General features: G+C 38.8%; 1 protein-coding gene across 2 annotated transcripts in view; it reads right to left on the minus strand.

Moving 5' to 3' along the window:
• Positions 1 to 20,310, minus strand: part of dock1 (dedicator of cytokinesis 1) — a 207,013-nt gene that overhangs the window by 122,563 nt on the left and 64,140 nt on the right. For both annotated transcript variants that reach the window (XM_085170992.1, XM_085170993.1), the window contains exons 24-27: positions 17,787 to 17,857; positions 14,155 to 14,261; positions 7,950 to 8,077; positions 2,630 to 2,725 (exon numbers count right to left, since the gene is read on the minus strand). In XM_085170992.1, coding sequence (XP_085027118.1) covers positions 2,630 to 2,725; positions 7,950 to 8,077; positions 14,155 to 14,261; positions 17,787 to 17,857 — 402 coding nt within the window. The remainder of the gene's footprint in view (positions 1 to 2,629; positions 2,726 to 7,949; positions 8,078 to 14,154; positions 14,262 to 17,786; positions 17,858 to 20,310) is intronic.

A 20,310-nucleotide genomic window follows, 5' to 3' on the forward strand; every position in this document is an offset into this window, starting at 1 on the left:
TTTTTAAATACATTTGCAGCTTCCTAATTCTGTCTATCTGCAAGGCTTCCTATTCTCGTCTATCCAGGAACTCAAACTAGAAGAAATAAGAGCATAAAGGGAGAACCTGGTGCTTTGCACGGAAAGCGGCTAAATGTTTCTGCTACAGCCATAATCTAAATGTATTCAATTCAAGGACTTCTTTCAACCTGTGTGAGGGTGGACATGAATGCAAAGATACAGCCTGCGAGATGATGCTATGATGCTGTGTCCAAGTTGCTAACAGGCGTAGCACTGCAGTGACAGCACGCAACAAAACCAACGCCCCCAAAGTCGTCACTGTGTGCTTTCTCATCAACATTCTGTGTCCACCACTGCCAGGAGAGAGCAGAAAGGGAAGAGAGCGAGAGACGGGCGGGAGACAGAGTAGAACGTTAATGCATAAATCTAAATGTAAGAGGCTGCCACTCAGAAGAACAAGGTCGGTGGTTGGATGCGGTGTTGTGTGAGCAGCAGCCTGCAAGCTGCCTGCAGAGTAGGCATCTGTACCCAGAGGCAGCAACAACAGCCCTCTGATTAGAAAGCAACAACACTGCTAGCAGCACTAACTGGGTCTCATAGCTTTTAAAAATTCACGCCCACCTTATTCATCATTAAATAATCATTTGGGGACTTAGTTCAAATGCAATTTCTGTCCCAAGTACTATATAATGTATAATGTGTTTGAGTAAAAGAGCCTTAGGCTTTCATGTAACCTCTAAATCCCACTGAGTAAAAGGACACTCTGCACATTGATGCAAAATCATATCCAGATGCTTAAAATGTCAAGGCAGTCAAATGCAGATGCTAGCTAGCCATAAAGGCAGCCGCTGACAAAAGGTCGGGGTCGGTAGGGACAATAAACCCGAGCTGTGTTCGAGGAGCAAAGTAAAATAGAGGCCAGTGGCAGCATATGTATACAGAGTAGATAGTTTCAACACGGGCCAAAACAGGTCGTGGGTAGAGTAGTTTGATTAACTAGAAAGGAGGCCGGTCTTCCACAGCACATGCCAGCACTCGGTGTTGGAAGCAAGGAACACCGTTTCAACTACCCCACAGGTGGACACCAAAATAGATGCACTTAGTGTAATACTGTGAAAAGGAGGCCTGCATATGCCTTCATAGTGACAGCCTTTTAGACACTTGCCACTTCAGTGGAAAAACAACAAACAGGAAATGGTGTGAGGAGACGGTGAGCTGTTCAGTTCACCCAGGCTCTAACAAAACATCCACAGAGATCAAATCTATCTTCAGATTTAACTTTTAAAACTGTTTGACTATGAGCTAGGCAGGACAGCGCACTATTTGAATAGCTGGTATAACAATGAATCGACTAGAGAACTGCAGTGAAAGAGTAAGTGGGAGCCCTAGACGCCCTCCAGGCAGCTGGTTGGGAGAAAATGGGCAGTGGGACGGCCTTAGCTCAACTCGCAGCTTCATTAGCTTAACATTATTTAGTGTGATGTATTCTTAGCAATCTGTTACACAACGGAGGGCTTCCCATCTATGGGATTAGCTGGTGCATAGCCGGAATAGTTTTAGAAGAGAGAGAGACAAAAGAAGCAGTTAGTGAATTTCTGCTGCAGAAATCCCTCGCTGCAACCTAGAAAGAAAGACCCAACACAGGAGATGAAGCGTCGGGGATGTGGACATATTACAGCACTATGATATAACACATACATACACAAACACACTAGATGATCACTCAGTGGCGACTCCGGGCTTTAAGGAATCCATCTCTGCCAGCGTGGCTCAGTTACTGGTAATAAAAGCCTCCATTTAAACAAGTGATGGTGAATCCTGGTGCTCCCCGATGGAAGCGGTGTGAATATTTGTCATTACTAAATGTCTATAGGCTCATAAGAAAATGTCTCATCACTAAGCTGTATTTTACAGAGCTGTAAGAATACGAATGTCGATCCTGAAAAAAAGGTCTAATTTTCAAAGACAATACAACACATCTACACGCAGCTCTAATAAAGAAATTATTCAAAAGGAAGAAAAAGAACAAGTCAAGCAAGACAGAAGTTCACATTTCTGACTAAAAATACAGTTGTACTAATTGGCGTTTGGGACTGAAGAAAATGGGTGAAGCCTCATTCGCACACATCAGACAGACTACATATTTACAGGATGACTGATAAGTGCATTAATTGCTACCAAGCTCTGGCTGAGAGAGTGATGGGAAGATGGATGCTAAAGGCAACGGTGGGGTGATACAGTGATTAGATTACAGCACAGAGCACCAGAAGTGTAGTAATAAGTGAGGATAAGACACACAAGCAAAGCAAAAGGAAAACACACACAGACACGCCGGCGCAAAAACAACCGGCTGGAGAAAGATATGAGCAGATCAAAGCCTCTCTTAGACTGAGGGAGTGTGAAAGCAATCTGCCAAGGTAGGCTTTACCTTTAATGATACTTTTGGATTGGAACTGTGGTTGCTGCATGACTGTGGGAGTCAATCTGGTTGCGGTACATGTGCCTCTAAAATTGTGTGCATGTATGTGTATAAAAAAATTTAAAAAAAACAACCACAAAAATCAAACACAGAGAGTCGCGCGCTTAGCGTGATATACTGCCTGGTATCCAAGCAGAGAATTACACTTACGATATGAGGTGAATCGCGACCCATAGAAATGATTGTCCTGTTAACGGTCCTCAGCAGCTTCTCCATGATGATTTGGACGTGCCACTGGGTGGGACCCTGTACATAACACATGAATAATATCATCACTTAAAAATAGAGGAATAAAAAAACATAATAAAGTGAAAGAATATGGAATATCAGTCCAAACTTATGAGGCCTGACAGAAGCTCAGATTTCAAGGGAATTGTGGTCATTCGGGTGAACAGCTAGAAAAAAAATACAGGATGATGAAAGTCAGTAATTCCTTTATGTTTTGCTAGGATAATCAATCAATCAATCAACTTTATTTATAAAGCACTTTAAAACAACCACAGCTGACACAAAGTGCTGTACATTGGAACTGTAAAATAAAATTACATAAGATATAAGTAAAAACCAAATAAAAGAAGAGTGAAATCATTAAATAACTACTTCAATTAAAAGAGAAACTAAGTCTCGCTGAGGTTAAAAGCCAAGGAATAAAAGTGGGTTTTAAGACGTGATTTAAAAGTGGACAGTGAAGGGGCCTCTCTAACGTGCATGGGCAAATTATTCCATAATTTTGGAGCCACAATAGAGAAGGCCCTGTCCCCTCTGAGCTTCCTCCTGGATCTCGGTACCTCCAGGAGCAGCTGGTCAGCTGACCTGAGAGACCGACAGGGTATGTGGGGATGAAGAAGCTCAGAGAGGTAAGGCGGGGCAAGACTGTGGAGGCATTTAAAAACAAACATAAGAAGTTTAAAATTAACTCTAAAAGACACAGGCAGCCAGTGCAGAGAGGCTAGCACGGGGGTTATATGCTCTCTTTTTCGAGTTCCTGTTAGGAGTCGTGCAGCCGCATTTTGGGATAATGGGAAATAGGTGCAAATATTAATGGAAATATAGTATGTAAGGGAAAAATAGAGAATGTAAAAATTAGAGATGGTCCGATACTGACCTAAATTACTGGTTCGGATATCGGAGAGAAATAAAAAATGTAATCCGATCCATTAAATATCAAAAAAGCACCTCACAAAACTTGCGACATGGCGTAACTCGGCTCATAACCGTAGCACGTCGGAGCAGTATGCGTCACGTGATAGAGCAGCTGTGGCGCACGAGACCTGTCGGCGGTCTGGTTGAGCATTTGGAGCCTCGCTACCAATCCGGCATTTCATCTCCGAGAAAATTATCCCAGAGAGAAGTAAAGCAAGTGTGTAAGTTCATCTCTGAATGTTTGTAAAGCATTCCAGTGTTAAGCTTAACCACCGATATATGGAGCGACTGCCTCTTCTCTCTCCCTCTCCTGTTGCTACTTCAATCCTGAAACTGATCAATGATCAGCTGATCGGCTTTTCTGTCGCGAGTCTGACTCTCTTGCTTGTCTATCGCCCACTTCGCGCCAGAAAGAGGAAACCAGCGGCTGAACAACAGCAGCACGTTTAAGCTTGATACACTGTTGTTAGAATTTATTTAATATTACTTTCTACACCAGGATCCTTTTCTGTGTAGCTGACAGCTGGTAACTGTGCAGGGGCGGATCTAGCAAAGTTTAGCCAGGGGGGCCAATAGGGCATGAACAGGGAAAAGGGGGCACAAAGACATACTTTTCTTTCTTATTCTCATTTAAAATGTCTAGCTTTTAATAAATAATTATCCGAATCTTACACCCAAAGTTTTAATCTAATGTAAAATATATAGAAGTCCATTACTGTATATAGTAACTATTAAGTCTAATATACCCTAGTAAACTATAGTACTTTTTCCTTTGGGAAGGTACGATCTGTGCAGTCTGCAGTTCTGTTGAAGAAAGATGTTGAATCTATTTAAATATTGTAGAAAAATAATTGATTTCTGTGCATTTTTTTTTTCACACTGTATCAAATTAAAGTTGATTACGTCGATTAAGCATCATGAGGTGGAGGGTGGGTGGTTCCCTTTTTCTTTTTTTTTTCTTTTTTTGCTGGGAGTTTGCAACCCTATTAGTTAGGTTGTTTACTCTTTAAAATACCAGAACAGGAAGGATGGAGTAGGTTTAAGTTTATTAGATTGATCAGTATTGCTGAACTATGAAATATTTTGGGTGCAGTGTATTTTTTGCATACTCTTGTTTTTAGTCTCTTGTAAAACTTGAGTATGAACTTATACAAAATGCAGCAAGATATAAAAAAAACAGTTTTATTGATTAAAAAAACCACACTATATCGGATTCATATCGGTATCGGCCGATATCCAAATTTATGATATCGGTATCGGACATGAAAAAGTGGTATTGTGCCATCTCTAGTAAAAATATAATGAGCTAGAAAGTCAACACCACCTTATTCTTCTACACACCCTTAACACTCTTAGGGAAGCTTTCTTGCAGTTTCAGGAATAGTCCTCCAGGCTTCTTGAATGACATTCAAAGCTCTTCATTGGATGTTGGCTTTTTTGCTCTGTTCCCTTTCAAGATGACCTCACACCGCTTCAATAATATCGAGGTCCAGGCTCAACATCAAAATCTGACAGCACTTTTCTGCATTCATAATTCCATCAGCTAACAACAGTGACCGAAACGCAGCCCCAAACCACGATCGAGCCTCCACAGTGTTTTACAGATGGCTGCAGACACTCACTGTTGTACCTCTCTCCTGTCTTCTTTCATACATACCGATGACAATTTGAAGCAAAAAAGTTCAAATTTCACATCATTCTATAAGTTCTGCTGCCACTGATTTTCAGTCCAGTTCCTGTGTAATTTGGCATACCTCAGCCTTGCCTCCACATTTCTCTTCCTTAAGAATGGCTTCTTGACAGCCACCCTTCCACTGAGACCATTTATGATGAGATTTCAGTGAACAATAGATGGTTAAGCTGAAGGGCTAGATGCATCTCTCAGGTCCTGTGGAGGGCTTTTGCTAGATTCTTTTTCAACACCATTCATCTGCCGTAGATAGCTCTTTTCCTCAGTCTTGCCCCTTCTTTTTTGTCTTCCACTTTACTCAAATATTTCAAGTTGTCAGCTAATAGCTCTTTGGGAATCACCTCCTTGGTGCAAAAATGCAATTTTATACCTGTCAAACTGTTATCATTGGTATTTTTCATAGACTGAACTAAAGAAATGTCAACAAATGATGTATTTTTGTGACAGGCTGCTAGCAACAAAGTGCCTAAAGATACCATTTAAAATTGGTCTTTGCCAAGTTGTCTCTCATGTCCAGACACATCCTTTTGGTTAGGCGACATTTTTATGCTTAGGTCAGTGTGAAGTGGCATAACAAAATTACAAATCATTCTTTGAAAAGTAGCTAAGCAGCAGGACAGGACTGAAAATGACTGATAAAACAACCAATGTCAAAAGTTCGTTTTTTCTTCTACACGAACATCTGGGTTCTTGGAAGTGAGAGGAAATGAGAGATGGCACAAGACTTTTGCACAAAATCTTGTTTTACTGTCACACCAAGTCATGGATTATTCCCAGACTTTGATCAGATCGCCTGGTTGTTGTTATTGCTGTCTGTACCTGGCGTGGGGAGTTTTTCGAAGGAGGCTTATCTTTCCAACACCAGCCAAAACTTTCAATAATTTACATTATCCAGTCTGCAGCTGAACAACTCACAAATACTGTATGCACACAGTATTTGTGAGAATAAACTGGTTCAGCCTGGGTCTAGACCAGTGTCAACCAAGCAAATGCAGAGCATGAATGGACTGGGAAGTTTTGTTTAAACATCAAGCTATGTAAAATAGGCCTATCCAGTTAGATACTTCTTGCTGACAAGGCATAAATTGTTTGATGAAATTTAAGTAGACAGACATATCTACAGAGGTTTTCGCTCTCCGTATTTTTGCGAGCATCTAAGTCTCTGAAAGCCTTGGTTGTGCTGATCTGCAGGACAGATATGACAGAGAGCAAGACAGTGAGAGGATTCAGCAATTTGTGAAACAGCGAGAGAGGGGTGTAAAAGCCAGAGCAAGTGGGAGAGGTGGATAATCCCTAGCAGAGTGGAGTGTGGGAGGCTGAACGGTCGTGATCGATGACGAGAGTCTGAGAGGGCCTGAGGGAGGACATCAGGAGTCTGGACATGGAAGAGGATCAAACGCACTCGTAAAACAGTGTGTGTTTGTGAGCGTGTCTGCTATCATTTGAGCTTTTGAGGTAAGGGGCCGATACCTGTGTGTGTGAGACGCGGACTCAAGTTTAAAACTTTTAGAAAGAGTATTTCGCTTAAAAAATGAGCCGATAGAAAGTGCGAAAGTGTTTGATCAGCTTAGAAATAAAAATAAGTTGCATTTCTTACTTTTCTGAAATTAAATAATTAAATAAAAGTAATGATTTTAAGGATTTGTACTGTTCATAATAGTAATGACCTGGCTGTAAAGTAGCAAAAAATGTAAAGTAGCACTGAACAAAGAATAACTCACAGCTGTATGCATGTGGCAACTAGTCAAATTCCAGTTTACATCCATTTCTCCCTTTATTCCCAAGTTACAGCATTTAATAATAGCCAGAAAGTGTTTTAGTCGATGTGTTATGATGGCCACAGGCAGTCATCTTTGACCAACAAATTCTAATCAGTTCATTCTTGAGACTAATTAAAACACGGTGATCCTGAGATATGGAGAAATGAACAGCGTGGACATTTTTAGCCAGTCTCCATAAAAATGGGCAACCTAAAAAATCTAACGCCAGCAGTCACAGCTGTCACTGGCACCGAGGCAGAGAACACTTAACTTTTACTGGCTACAAAACTGGCTCCGTGACCAACACTGATACGGCTCATCATCACATGGACCACATCGCTTTGTGGTTCTAAACTAGAGGTCAACTGGTATCAAGGACATTTATATTTGACAAATGATTAATTGAAAACAAATAAACTTTCAGCATTTTTTAATTTAAAAAAAATGCAAAAAGCTAAAAAAAAAATGCTGATAATATGAAAAAGACTGAATATTGTATACAATAACTGGCTAGGCTGATAATGAATAGTCCCTGTATTCCAAAGCACCACGGAGTTAACTAGAACTCATTACAATGCTATTGGATAAAATTCAGTGTTGAATGGCCTCTAGCAACCCATAGAAATGAATTACTGAGCACAGCCACCTCTACATGTTAGTAAATTAATACTGTCGTAAAACGTGCTCCTTTCAGAGCATGCAGGGCAATAAAACAAACTGAGAACAGCATACTAATAAACAGTTATTAAGTACAATAATCACAGTCAAAAGAGGTTTTTTTTTTTTCCTCTATGGAGGTATTCCTAGATTGCCTTATTACGCTACTGTTTAGAGAGGGAAATAAAAATATGTAAAGCTCCAGAGTTGAATTACTCACCACATCTTTTCTGTAAAGCACCTCCAGGATGTCACTAAGCAGCTGGCAGCAAGCCTTCAAGTCCTCCCGCTTCTCCAGGTGGAACTTCAGCTGGTCCGTCATCAGTGGCAGCAGGATCTCGCGGCAATCTGCAGGGACGCCGATAAATACACACATCCGTGATGACACTCAACACATGCAGCAGATGATAGATCACACGAAGCGGTACAGCATATGTTCTTGACACACTCGATGCAGAAACATGTAGCTTATTAATGACTTTTCCACATCTCCGAGGAGTAAATTAAAACAACATACATTTATTAATTAAACAACTGTTTAAAAAAGCTCCCAAAATCCCAAAGAATAGCTATGCTCCTATTTGACCTGTTGCACTTTTAATCCCTTTTATTGTTCTAAAAAAGAAAGCTGTACTTGTCGCAGGGTCACCCTGAGACTTACACTAAATTCAAAGGGGTTTTTTTGTAGTTCAAATACATTTTTAGATACTTGGAAACAGGAAGTACTTGACAGCAACACTATCGAAACAAAAGCCAGTTGCAGCCATAATCATTTTGCAAGACTAGTCAGCCATGAAACGTCTTATCTTATTAACGTCTTATTAAACCACCCCTTAGATTACAATAGTAAACCTAAAAATATGGATAAATTGGCTAAACTGGTCCATAAAGATTTAAACCAGAAAGATGTGCAGTCGTGAAATAGTACTCCAATACTGCTTCCACAGGAATTAAGAAGGTAAGTAACAGTCATACAGTACTAATCAAATACACTTGATTAGCTGTGTAACCACAGTTTGCTGGTCAGAAGCATTCAGGTGTGTGTTAGCACAATGTCTTGCAATCAGTCGGCCAAAAACTCCGCTGCCTTCCAAAGTCAAATGTGAGGCAATCTGTCTGACAGGTGAAAATTGGTTCATGTAACAGAACAATAATGCCAAGCACAACAGAATGTCTGACTGGGCCATTGCAGCACAGTGATTCTTTTCTTTTTCAAAGTGCTGACTTCGACCCCTGTGAAATGCTGTGGCGGGCCTGCAAAACTCAATGAACTGAAGCAACATTGCAAAGAACAATGGCCAAAAGTCCTAAACAATAATGTGAAAAGGTTAAGCAGAAAACAGCTTCAATTCTGCGGCAACTGTTGTGAATTGTGGACGGAAGGTTAACAGACACATCTCAATGGCATAAGCCCATCTGACCGTTGGCTGGGTGAGCTAATGAAAGAGGCATTGGATGATGGTGTCAAAGTAAAACTTTGGAGTTTCACGTAACAGGCAAAGTTTTATGTGACAAAAAAATTATTTTCTGCTTGTTTGCACTAATTTAATAGTAACACAGCAATTAAGAGCAGCTGAAAACCATAACTTTCCTTTTTAACTCTGTCAAAATATTTAATTTTAAGATGGAGATCAAAAGGTGAATTTCCTTACGAACACGATGGAGAATTTTGTTGTCAATTTGGACACAGAGGACAGAAGTGATGAGCTGACATCCATTCTACTGCTGGAAGGTAAACCCAAGGCAGTCTGCTGCAGATTTATCACATTTTTAATTGAACCTCATTGGTTTCATTGCGAGTTTGTGTATGGATGTGTGGGGATCACATTTAAAGTCAAGGGACAAACACTGAAGTTATTCTGGCAGTAATTAAAAGAATCAGGGCCAATTAATCAATTCGTAAAGTAAATATTTAACAGACTTATGAAGTAGAAAGCAATCCTACTGTAGCTGTCTGTCTGCTACAACATATAGCAAGTAGAAATGTAAACTGGTAATCCCTATGAGACAGTACTGAAAAAACACATATTTCCTACAATGAGTACACTAAGTGAAATTGTCCCCAGTACGGTTGTAGAATCAGGCAACAATTGTGTTCTTCAAATAAAAATCTTTATGACTTCAAGATGAAGAGATGCTGCTGCTCTAAATGGCCACCAAGCAATGGATTTTATTTCAGAATCAATACAATCTCTTTGCTTCACAGATAACTTTAATAAGCCATTGAGCTGGAAGAAAATAAACTTGTTACTTTCGCTGCACATCAAAACACACATAAGTTTCCATCAATGCTGCGCGTAACCTAATGAATAGCATGAACTACTGTGACCTCTTTATGAATAACACCCACAGAAAGTGAACAATCTTTAGCATTTTGTGACCTCCTTTACTAAATGTAGCGCGTGTCTAATTGAGTAGTATGTGATGATTTCATGAAGCCAAACAACAAAATTGCTGTCAATACAGCACAACATGCATGAAAAACACCAAAGCCACCTTTGACAGAAGCGAGCGTGTCTTCACAAGCGGTTTGTTTTTGGTAATACTGAAATTAGCTGTAAGCCACAGACCCACACAGAAAGCATAATGATGCTGTTTTTTTAATTAACGGGTAATGAATGCACTATGCATAATGAGCAGTGTAACAAATAAATCCTCCTGGAGAATCAAAAATGTCATTTTTAATTTTACAGGGTCTGATTAGTGCATCAATTACAACCTTATTCCCTGCTAGCAATCTAAGAGATCTCATGTAGCTGCTGGACTGAATGGCTGATGGACACTGAATGGCTTTTAAGCTGGAGTTCCTCTTTGATAATAATATTTAAACTAAATAGTAGTCCAAATACAAGAAAAGAAGTGATGCACTGATGCAATTCATTTAGATGCAGTTTATAATACTTTCCAGTCTTGAGTCACCCTTCATCTCTTTATAATTTTCCTGGAAAATAGGAATTAGGTGAAGCAATTTATTAAAATGAACTCTCTTGTAATTTCCTTAAGTAGTGTTCAGGAATTGTTTTCCAATTCTTGTTCTTTGGAGTTTGGCTCACTTTTGTTCTGTACTCTGCAAAGATCTATTCAGGTATGCATTTACTGCCTTGGCAATATGTTTGGGATAATTATCACACTGAAAAATAAAGGCACTGCCAATGAGACGGTGTCCAGATGTTACTGTGTTATAGATCAAAATCTGATGGTTCTTTTCTGCATTTATAATTTTGTGAATTGAAGCTCCCCATGCCCAAACCATGACAGAGCCTCCACCGTGCTTTCAAATGACTATAGGCTATTGTTCTGTCCCTCTTCTGCACGCCTCTGTACACACTGACAACAATTTGAACCAGAAATGTGACACGCATCACTCCATCGGACCTGTTAACAATGATTTCTTCTTAAAAATGGTTCCTCGACATCCACCCTACCACTGAGACCATTTCTGATGAGGCCTCAGTGAGCAGCACATTAGATTAGGTTCTGTTTTTAATGCTTGAATGACTTATATGACAGTAGCCTAACAACAACAACAACAAAACGCATTCCTCTAAGGAGGGAAATCTACATGGAATGCACTGAAAAAAACAAAACAATTTCCAAAGAAAAACTTCTAAAAAAGTGCAAGAAAATCTGGCTCCTTGGAAACAAAACATAAAGAAATGAGGGAAGTTTCGAGACTTTTGCACAGTCCTGCATCTCATTTATAACATGCCAAGACACATCACATATCAAGACATCCATTGTTTGGCACAAAAGATTGTGATTAAAGGTTGAGCTGGCAGCTCTTATGGTATTCCTTACAGGAGCCTGCTCTATTCACATAAAGCTTTTAGTTTTATAAACCTCAAAGAAAATGTATGGTGAAACTGACAATGGTGCCTAGAGTGAAAGGATTTTGGTGCTTCAGCCACCTGAAACAATTTTAAATATATCTATTGTCTAGATTTTTGTGTGTATCTGCTTAAAAACTTTAAGTGCTTTAAGTGGACTGAGTGGATTATATCAAGCTAGGCCACGAGTGTTTTCCTCAAACTTCCTGCACAAACAGATTTTAGACGCTACAGTAATTTCCCTCTTTTAACACAGACCAAGAGAGCAGCTGACATATTTGTTCTCTTACAATGAGCCAATTTCAAAGCGATTTATGCACCCATCTCACACACTCCTTTTACATCGTCAGCACTGAAGGTGACACAACAAAAACTCCAAAACTTACAAAAAAAACTAATGAATGAAAAACTTTCTAAATTAATGCAGTTCTCATTCGAAGCAAAGATTTGTATACCCACACAAATTCCATTTCACACAGAGAATTTCAATTTCAGACGTATATATAAAACCCTTGGAGTAAGAGATGTCCTCTTTATTTTCTAAAGTTGTCATTTTGAAATGAATTAAGCCCACTGGGGGCTAAAATAAACTAATTTAAGACACGCTTTTCAGCAAAAATAGTTAATATGTTAATGCCTGTGCAGCCTGCAGGAAATAAAGTATTTCCACGCGTGAATGCATTCAGATTGCACTGATAGAAAATGTTAAAAAAGGTAAGACGCATCTCACTGAGCCTTGATTTACTCCAAGCATTCCAGTACATTTCATTTTGGGTTTAGTTGGCAAGAGACCCTTTTATGGACCACCTGGGAATAGACACTTATTACAGCTTACTACACCGCTTTAAAAACTGTCTGGCTAATTCGACTGCTTGTCGCATACTGATGGAAAGGACAAATTTTCCTGGCAACTAAGCCCTCTCTGTGAGTGCTTTTGCACAGCTTGAAACCAGCTAGCACCTCAGAGCCTACTACAGATGTTCAAAGCACCAGTGCAGGAACTGTTGTCAGAATCGAGCAGCACACATGCTTTTAAAGCAGCAGGATAATCCTTATCTATTATAGCAACAACTCTTCCCGCTGACCAGCAGTCCATTCGCAAACATCGGGGGGGCTTGGCTGTCCATAATTATACCAACAGATCAATAGTAATGACCAGAGGACCATGCACTGAGCACTGGCCTTCAATAGTTACTTACCGACACAGAGACAATTTTATGTTTGTAAAGTATGTAAGGAGCAGATCATTAAGCTGAAAGCAGTGACATTTACACTGCATTATGCTCAATATCAGACATTAATGACTAGGAAAAAACACAACAACTTCCTGCTACATCCCACACAAACTGTCCCCCTCATCATCGTTTCCTGTACGGCCATGCTGAATTGAACAGCGGCAGACAAGCGCACATAGACTTCTGCACTATAAGTGTGTAAAAGCAGCAACCTACAGAAATGGAAAAGGTAAAGAAACACGTAGTTGCAGATACTCCAATTGCTGCTTGACACCGTCTCCAAAAATGACTCAGTCTTTATAGGCAGCTATGTCAAAATACCCAACTTTACAACAGATATAAGCATCTTTATACCCTGGAACATCCAAGGTCTTGTGGGTTTTAAATGTTGTTAAGCCGCCAGCTGTCCCCTGAGCTTCAGTCACCAAAACGCCACTAAACCTCCTGTGGTGCCTTTTATTTTAGCATTTGAATGCTTTTATCTGAGTAGTAGCTCAGCAGCTCATTGTTTTGATCAGTGAAATGCTGTATTTCATTTGTTTTTTTCTTAGTATTAATTAGCAATTAATTATCTACACAATCTACAGATGCAGCTTACTATCAAAACTTGCTACCCCCTCCTGAAAATACGATCACTTCTGGCTTCAAAAAACCAAGATAGTAGTAGGAAAGCTATAAACTATTTTTCACTTCCTGTGGTCGCTCTCTGCCAACTAAATTCAATTACTACTGCTTTATTGAGACAGGGATTTTATCTTTAGTTGAAATCACAGGTCAGTACGTGAGAATGTTTGTCTCTAAATCAAGACCAAGCCAAAAATAACCCCAGAACGCATGGTGCCTCTAGCAAGACTGTTGGCTCTGGAGCTTCTCTATGGTTGAGCCTCGTCTCTGGGATGCCACAGGCTAGCCTGTCTGGAGATAAGCATGTTTCTAATTAGCCACCACTACACTGTGCCCTTCACATGTGACATTACTACAAAATGACCAAAATAAACAATAGTATGGTGCTCAAGGGTATCATTAAAGTTTTGGTGTAAATACATGACTGTGTCGTAGGGAAAAGACAAAGACAGGAAACAAGACTGAAAACTGATTAAACAAAGCAGAAATAAGGCCATGACACACTATGAAGATGGGAACCCTGACCTTCAGTTCCAGTCACATCTAGGTGACTCAAGCTTAACTTGTTGCAGAAAACAAGAACAATTTCTACTCTACTCCACTCTACCAGAGACCCTTTACTGTGAGCCCACACAAGGCTGCCTTGGGAAGGCAGGTGGTGTGTGTGATTGCCTAAATTACCGAACCATGAGTGAATTTACTGAGGATGGGTACAGTTTTTGTATGTGCGCACTCTCACCGTGATGATTGAAGAGATCGCTGTGTACGATGTCAATCAGGCAGTCCAGCTTCTGTTTTACCAGGCGACCCACAGGGACTTTAAGGATGAATTCTGTAAACAGCTTGCTATGGAGACACAAAGAGGACAATATAAATTAAAAAACAAAACAAAAAACAGTCCAACTGATTAAGCTCGTCTATTTGTTTTCTCTAGCTTGGCTTGTAGCTGTTAAACGGCATGTAATGTTGCATTAACTAGGTTTTTATTTCTTTTTCTGGGGCATTGAATACAGTAAACAAGATTTAGATAACTGAGTTTCTTGGGTGAGTTTGGATACAGGAACATTCTTATTTGGGTATGGCACTTCTGCTTTGCTGAAACATTTTCTACTTTGTTTAAAGGTTTCATTATATCATGCGGTATTGCATATAACCATTTTTCTTAAACATACTGAACAAAGTAGTCCTAGAAATGCTTTGAAGCTTTCAGCGCCACAGAATAGCTTCATCGGTGGATTTTAGTGAAATGGATGACGACGTTACTTAAAAACCTAATCACAGTATGCCCACATATGTTCTGCGAAGCGTCTAATAGGTCTAAAGACGTGAAAATGCATTTGTGGGTGCATGTAGACCTTTGAGTTTGTTCCTATGGCTCACATTGCCATTATTCTGAATGTCTTCTGATATTTAAGACGCATGAATGCAAATGAACTCACTAAAAACTAAACTAAAAATTTATAAAGTCATTAATATAACCTAACTGCACTGCAAAAACCAAAAAAAACCACACAAATGAAAAAAGAAAATGAAAAGATACATAAATCATAAAAAGGTTTTCATTACAAATAACACATTTATTAATCAAAATCCACATTTGAGCACAGATACAAAACATGCATAATGTTTTTCCCCCATAAATGAAGAGGCCTAATGCTCATTATGCTGGCAAGCTATGCCTCAAGGAGGGGAGGCAAGGTTTTGGAAGTCGATGAAATAACCCCCACCCCCTAACCCCCAGGGCTTTAATTTAGTTGCCTCCAGCACAGCCACTCAGCCAGGTTTGTGCTAACAACAAGAGCAGCTGATGCCACCTTTGCTCAGACAGGAAGATGAGCCAAGCCTGTGATTTATGGCATTATGTTTCATAAGGACCACAGCTTTCAGGATTAAAGTTAATATCAAAAGCTTCTCTCATGGCGTTGCCTTTTGAACCACCGAAATGATAACAAAGCATCTAACGCTGCTCGCTGTGCTGTCTCACGTTATTTTTTTGGTGGGTGGAAAATATAAAACCAGGACTTCTTGTCAAATACAAAGTTTAATGAATCTACAAAAAAGGGGCATTGTGGTGCAAACTCTCTACAACTAATGTGTGAATAGTGAATAGTATATGGTTCCTAGATTAGATGAGACTTTTTGAACATGTTGATCTGACTAAATGAAACTGAAGCAATATTACGTAAGCAGAGGGGTGTGATCTATAAACCGTGAATTAAACTGAGAGGCAAAGCATTTTTTTTTTTTAAATCCAGGGAGCTGTGAGTGCCAAACATAAAAAAGAAGCATAATAAACGGACTGAATATGTTGAACAACTGTCTTCCAACTTTTTTGCACTATTAAAGCTCAGTAACAAATGTGGAAATAGTGGGGTAATAATATGGCAATAGCAAGTTATTACCAGTTAATAACCAAAGTAATATTCAAGTAATAACCGTGTAATGTCTTGTATGAAATTCACAAGTTTTTCAGATTCAAACTCATCTGAGATTTTTAGGAGATACACGTGTGGTATCAAATTGAAGATCCTACGTCGCCTCCTTCTTGGGTTATCACAACCACAAACTTCAATGCCGCCCATCCGCCCGCTTGCCTGACGAGGTGATGAACTACAAATTACCTACAAATACTTTAAGGTAGGTACACTGGGAAAAGTGTATAGCAGGCCAGGTTTTTAAAGGAAACAAAGACAAATTATAAGTAAATGTGTAAGTATAAAATATTAGTAAATAAATAAGTAAATGTAAGTATTGTGTAAGTAATTTTACATGGTGCATAACAGTATTTCCTCATTTTACATCATAATTACTTTTCTGGTTGCAGGGCATATTATGGACCTGAGTGTACCGAGTCTTGTGTTGCAGGACTTGAATGTACGTAACTGTATAAAAATCTAAGTAATGGATAAGTAAATTTAATTAGTGCCCAACTTCTGAGTATTTTATAGGAAATGAGATAATTTTACATAGTTTGTAATCAATTTTAAGTACTGCAGTATTTTCTGCTTGTTTTTTTTTTTTGCAGAAAAAGCTTTGAAAAGTACAGCGTATTTATGATGTAAGATGAGGAAATATTGTTTGTTTTTCCACAAAATTACCATAAAATGACACACTACTTAAAAGTACATAAATTTAGTTAAAATTGTTAAAATTACGTTATTTGCAGCTCCTTGTAAGTCTAATCCACAATCCTGGTAGACTAGCTATTCTCAGTTCCTGTTATGAGTTTATGGCAAATCACATATACAGATTTACATTACAGTACATTATTTAAGTTGCTTTAGTTGGCTCACAATTGCTGCTACCTTTGCATGCCACTTTGCAACCCACCTCCCTTCCGGCTGCTTTTTGTCCACCAGCGTATTACTTGTTTTTAACTCATGTCAGCTCTTTTCTGTGCATAGGCTGTATGGATAGATGGACATCACAGCCACAGTGACATCATTCACTGGTTATTGTTGCATTCAATATGATTTGAGATCATAAACTTAGGAAAGCTTTAACTATAGTTTATAGTTCTGTGCTTGGGGTCTTTTCAGATGCTCTCCTTGTCAACACCTTTGCATTTAAACTGCTACAGATGGAATTAATCTACTTTTGATTATAGTGGTTGTAAGTGAATTAGGAAAACATTACTTCAGTCTTTACTGAGATTTATTAAGACTCAGCCTAGTTACAAGTAACTGACTGACTTTTGTCACTGTGGCCATCTTTTTAATGCAACTCTGTGTTAGAGGGTTATAATATTAGTAGTAATTTACAACATATGGTCATATTCTAAAGTCAAATGTTTTGTTTGGTCAAACATGAACATGAATTAATTATTTAATCCAAGAGAATGTTTGTATTTTATACAAAACAGTATTAAACTACAGCTGGCGACATGTGTAGTAGACAACATAAACTTAAATAGACATTTGAGTGGAGAGTTTCCAAGGCAACCTGAACTTCTTTAAGCAGCAACCATCAGAGCACAGGTAGTGAATGTTGAGATTTTGAATAAAAGCAGCTGAAGGTGGAGAGGCAGATAAAATAAATAAACGGTGCTTTTGAAAAAGCACAATATTCCAATAGCCTGTCTTAACATAATCTGCACATGAAATTTTAACAAAAGCAATCAAACTGAAGCAAATTACTCTTTTTGTTTCTTTGCAAAAGGCAACGGATTTAAGCATTTTTCTGCTCTGCTCTAGTACTCTGTATGATCCCTTATTACAGAACTCCCACATAGAAATCTTGAAGTTCACAGAGAACTGTGTGATCTGCTTAATGGCATCTTCACTTGTATTAATGTTTAAGTCTCTTAGATAGCTGTTGGTGTCACTTTAATGACATTAAAGCTTAGGAATATGTAACAAAACATGAAATTACCTTAGTTCCTTGGGATCAAAGACCAGCTTGACATCATTGACCATAGTGGGAATGTATTTCAGTGCAGCACCCTTTACGAGAGGAACAAAAAGAAAAAATATGACAAAATCATTTCACATCTTAATGCATGCAGCATGCCCTCAGTGAGCCACTAGAGGAGTCAATAATCAAGAGTTTTAATGTGTCATTATTTAATATTTGCTACAACCTACCAATACCAATTGAAATCGCTTTCTCTCTCATGAATGCGCACACACACGTGCACATTTTCTGCCATATACATTACAGAGGTTGGAGGTTAGAAATTAATTAGACAATTGACTGATAAACAGTTTCATGGACGAGCGAGGACGGATGTTTCTGATTTATTTCAAGCCAAAACCAGCAAATTAAGACAAAGGATTTAGAGTTGACTTAGTAACACAACCTTCAATATACGTCTAGAAGAAATGGTGAAGAAAATGGAAGAGGTTAAAAATACTAAATAAACCAGACAGAGAAGTTGCAGGAACTTTAGGAATAGCCAAATCAAAAATCTGGTACAGTGTTAAAAAGAGGACTAGGTGATGCCCATGGGTTCTAGACCTCAGGCAGTCATATTGAAATACATTGGGTTTGAGCTTCTGAAAATGGAGAAGTATAAAAATGGCTATGATCAATCAATTTTCAATTTTGACTGGTGACCTTAAATCCAGTATGGTGGCATAAAATTTCAAAATGGCATCATTGCCCAAAAACATATGGACTTAGCCATAACCATGTTTTACTTTATGGTAAATTAACAAAAATAGGATCTAAATTTGTCCATCAATAGTGTAAGTAAGTCATCATGCACATGCATGCAAAGGCTAGTAACATAACTGCTAGTCTTAGCCAAAACAACAACTTCTTCTCTAACTGACTGCTGCTAAACTTCAGCCAGGGTGGGTTGTGTCTTTATACTGCATTGGTGCATTTCAGCCATTGTCTCTCATCGCAATTGGGTTACAGGTGTAGCACATTGGATATTACAATCCATTGTTTTTTTTCTAAACTGTTCATGGTTTATTCCTGAAAACATGTGGAGGAATAATTAGCAATGTTAAAATGAGGTTGGCAAGAGAGCAAATACTGACTTTAGTAAATGATTTCCAAATATTGGATTTTGTGAAAGACGCATTTTTGAACAGCAGAGAATAACTGCAAAGTAGGATTCAGAATGATTTTTTCTCTCCCAGGGATATAATCATGACTTCCAAACAAACTCCTGCTGTCACCTTAATACGATCTCATCTTATTAAGTATTCTATATTTCACATTCACCTCTCTCTGCAGGGAGAAAGAATTAGGCAGATTTCAGTGGTGTTTGACTTTGATTCAGTTGGCAATTCAGCCTCTATTCTAATAAAACGTCATCTGCATCTGTTAATGCTTTGTGCATGTGCATGTGTGTGAGAGTAAGAAACAGAAAGCGAGAGACAGCAAACGCAAGAGAGAGAATGTGTGTGTATTTATTAGATTTTCAGCTGCATGTGTGCTGGTCTGTCCAGATGTTCATCAGTACTCCAATTTTTATTTCCAGAGAGGCATAATGGGACTACTAATTAGCTTCCACCTGTCACAGTGCTTTCACAGGGGTGGATTTGGGAAGAAACCAGGGTTCCTCGGTTTCATGGCCGTTCCTCAAGATCAGTTTTTAATTTACTGACAGTAAAGCTAATATCTCACCCAATTACACAGCAACTGACTCCTAATTGACTCCTGAGCTCCTCGTATGGTTGAGTGTGCACATGGATATACTGTAGGTGTGCCAAGGTGCATGTACCCTGTGATTATGTTATCTCTAAGAGCATAGCCGTGGGTGCGCACAAGTGTGCACGAGTCTGTGTGCGGGTCTTTTAGAGTATCTACACAAATAAACAAACATCCTTGTGTATCTGTTTCTAATCTGGGATCGCCGAGTTTGAGGTCAGAAGCAAGTAAATATGGGGGGGAAAAAAGAGTGTTTAAAGGTAGACGGAGAAAGAGAGTGAAATAAATACCTTAAGGAGCAGCTAAAGAGCAGAAGGCCAGAGAAGACCCAAGCATCAGGACAGTCAAGGTCAGAGTGAAATATAGGAAAAGGAAAAACACAAACACAAACAAAAAGGTATAGACAAACAACAGAAATTAACATGGAACAAACACACATAAAAGTACAGATGCAAGAAAAGCCAAGTTGTTATCCTCAATAACTTCATTGTGTAATACACCCTAAACCTTCTTCCACAAGTTTTTCTATAGTTCGTGCAATATATACATTTATCCTTTTTATTATCTTTTCATAATTGATTCCAATAATTACTTTCAAGACAAGTCAGATAATGTTCTGAAGATGGAAACTTAAGCCAAGCATTGCTGCATGTTTCAAATTCCTAGGGATTTGGAATAAATACAATCTCGGTTATGATTATGATTCTAAAATCAGGAAATATCTGACCAACCAAAAGGAAAAAACACAACGTTTTTATTTACATGTTGCTGAGAACCCCCCACCAAAAAAAAC

This window comes from Neolamprologus multifasciatus, chromosome 8 (genome assembly GCF_963576455.1).
Source record: "Neolamprologus multifasciatus chromosome 8, fNeoMul1.2, whole genome shotgun sequence".
NCBI lineage: Eukaryota > Metazoa > Chordata > Actinopteri > Cichliformes > Cichlidae > Neolamprologus > Neolamprologus multifasciatus.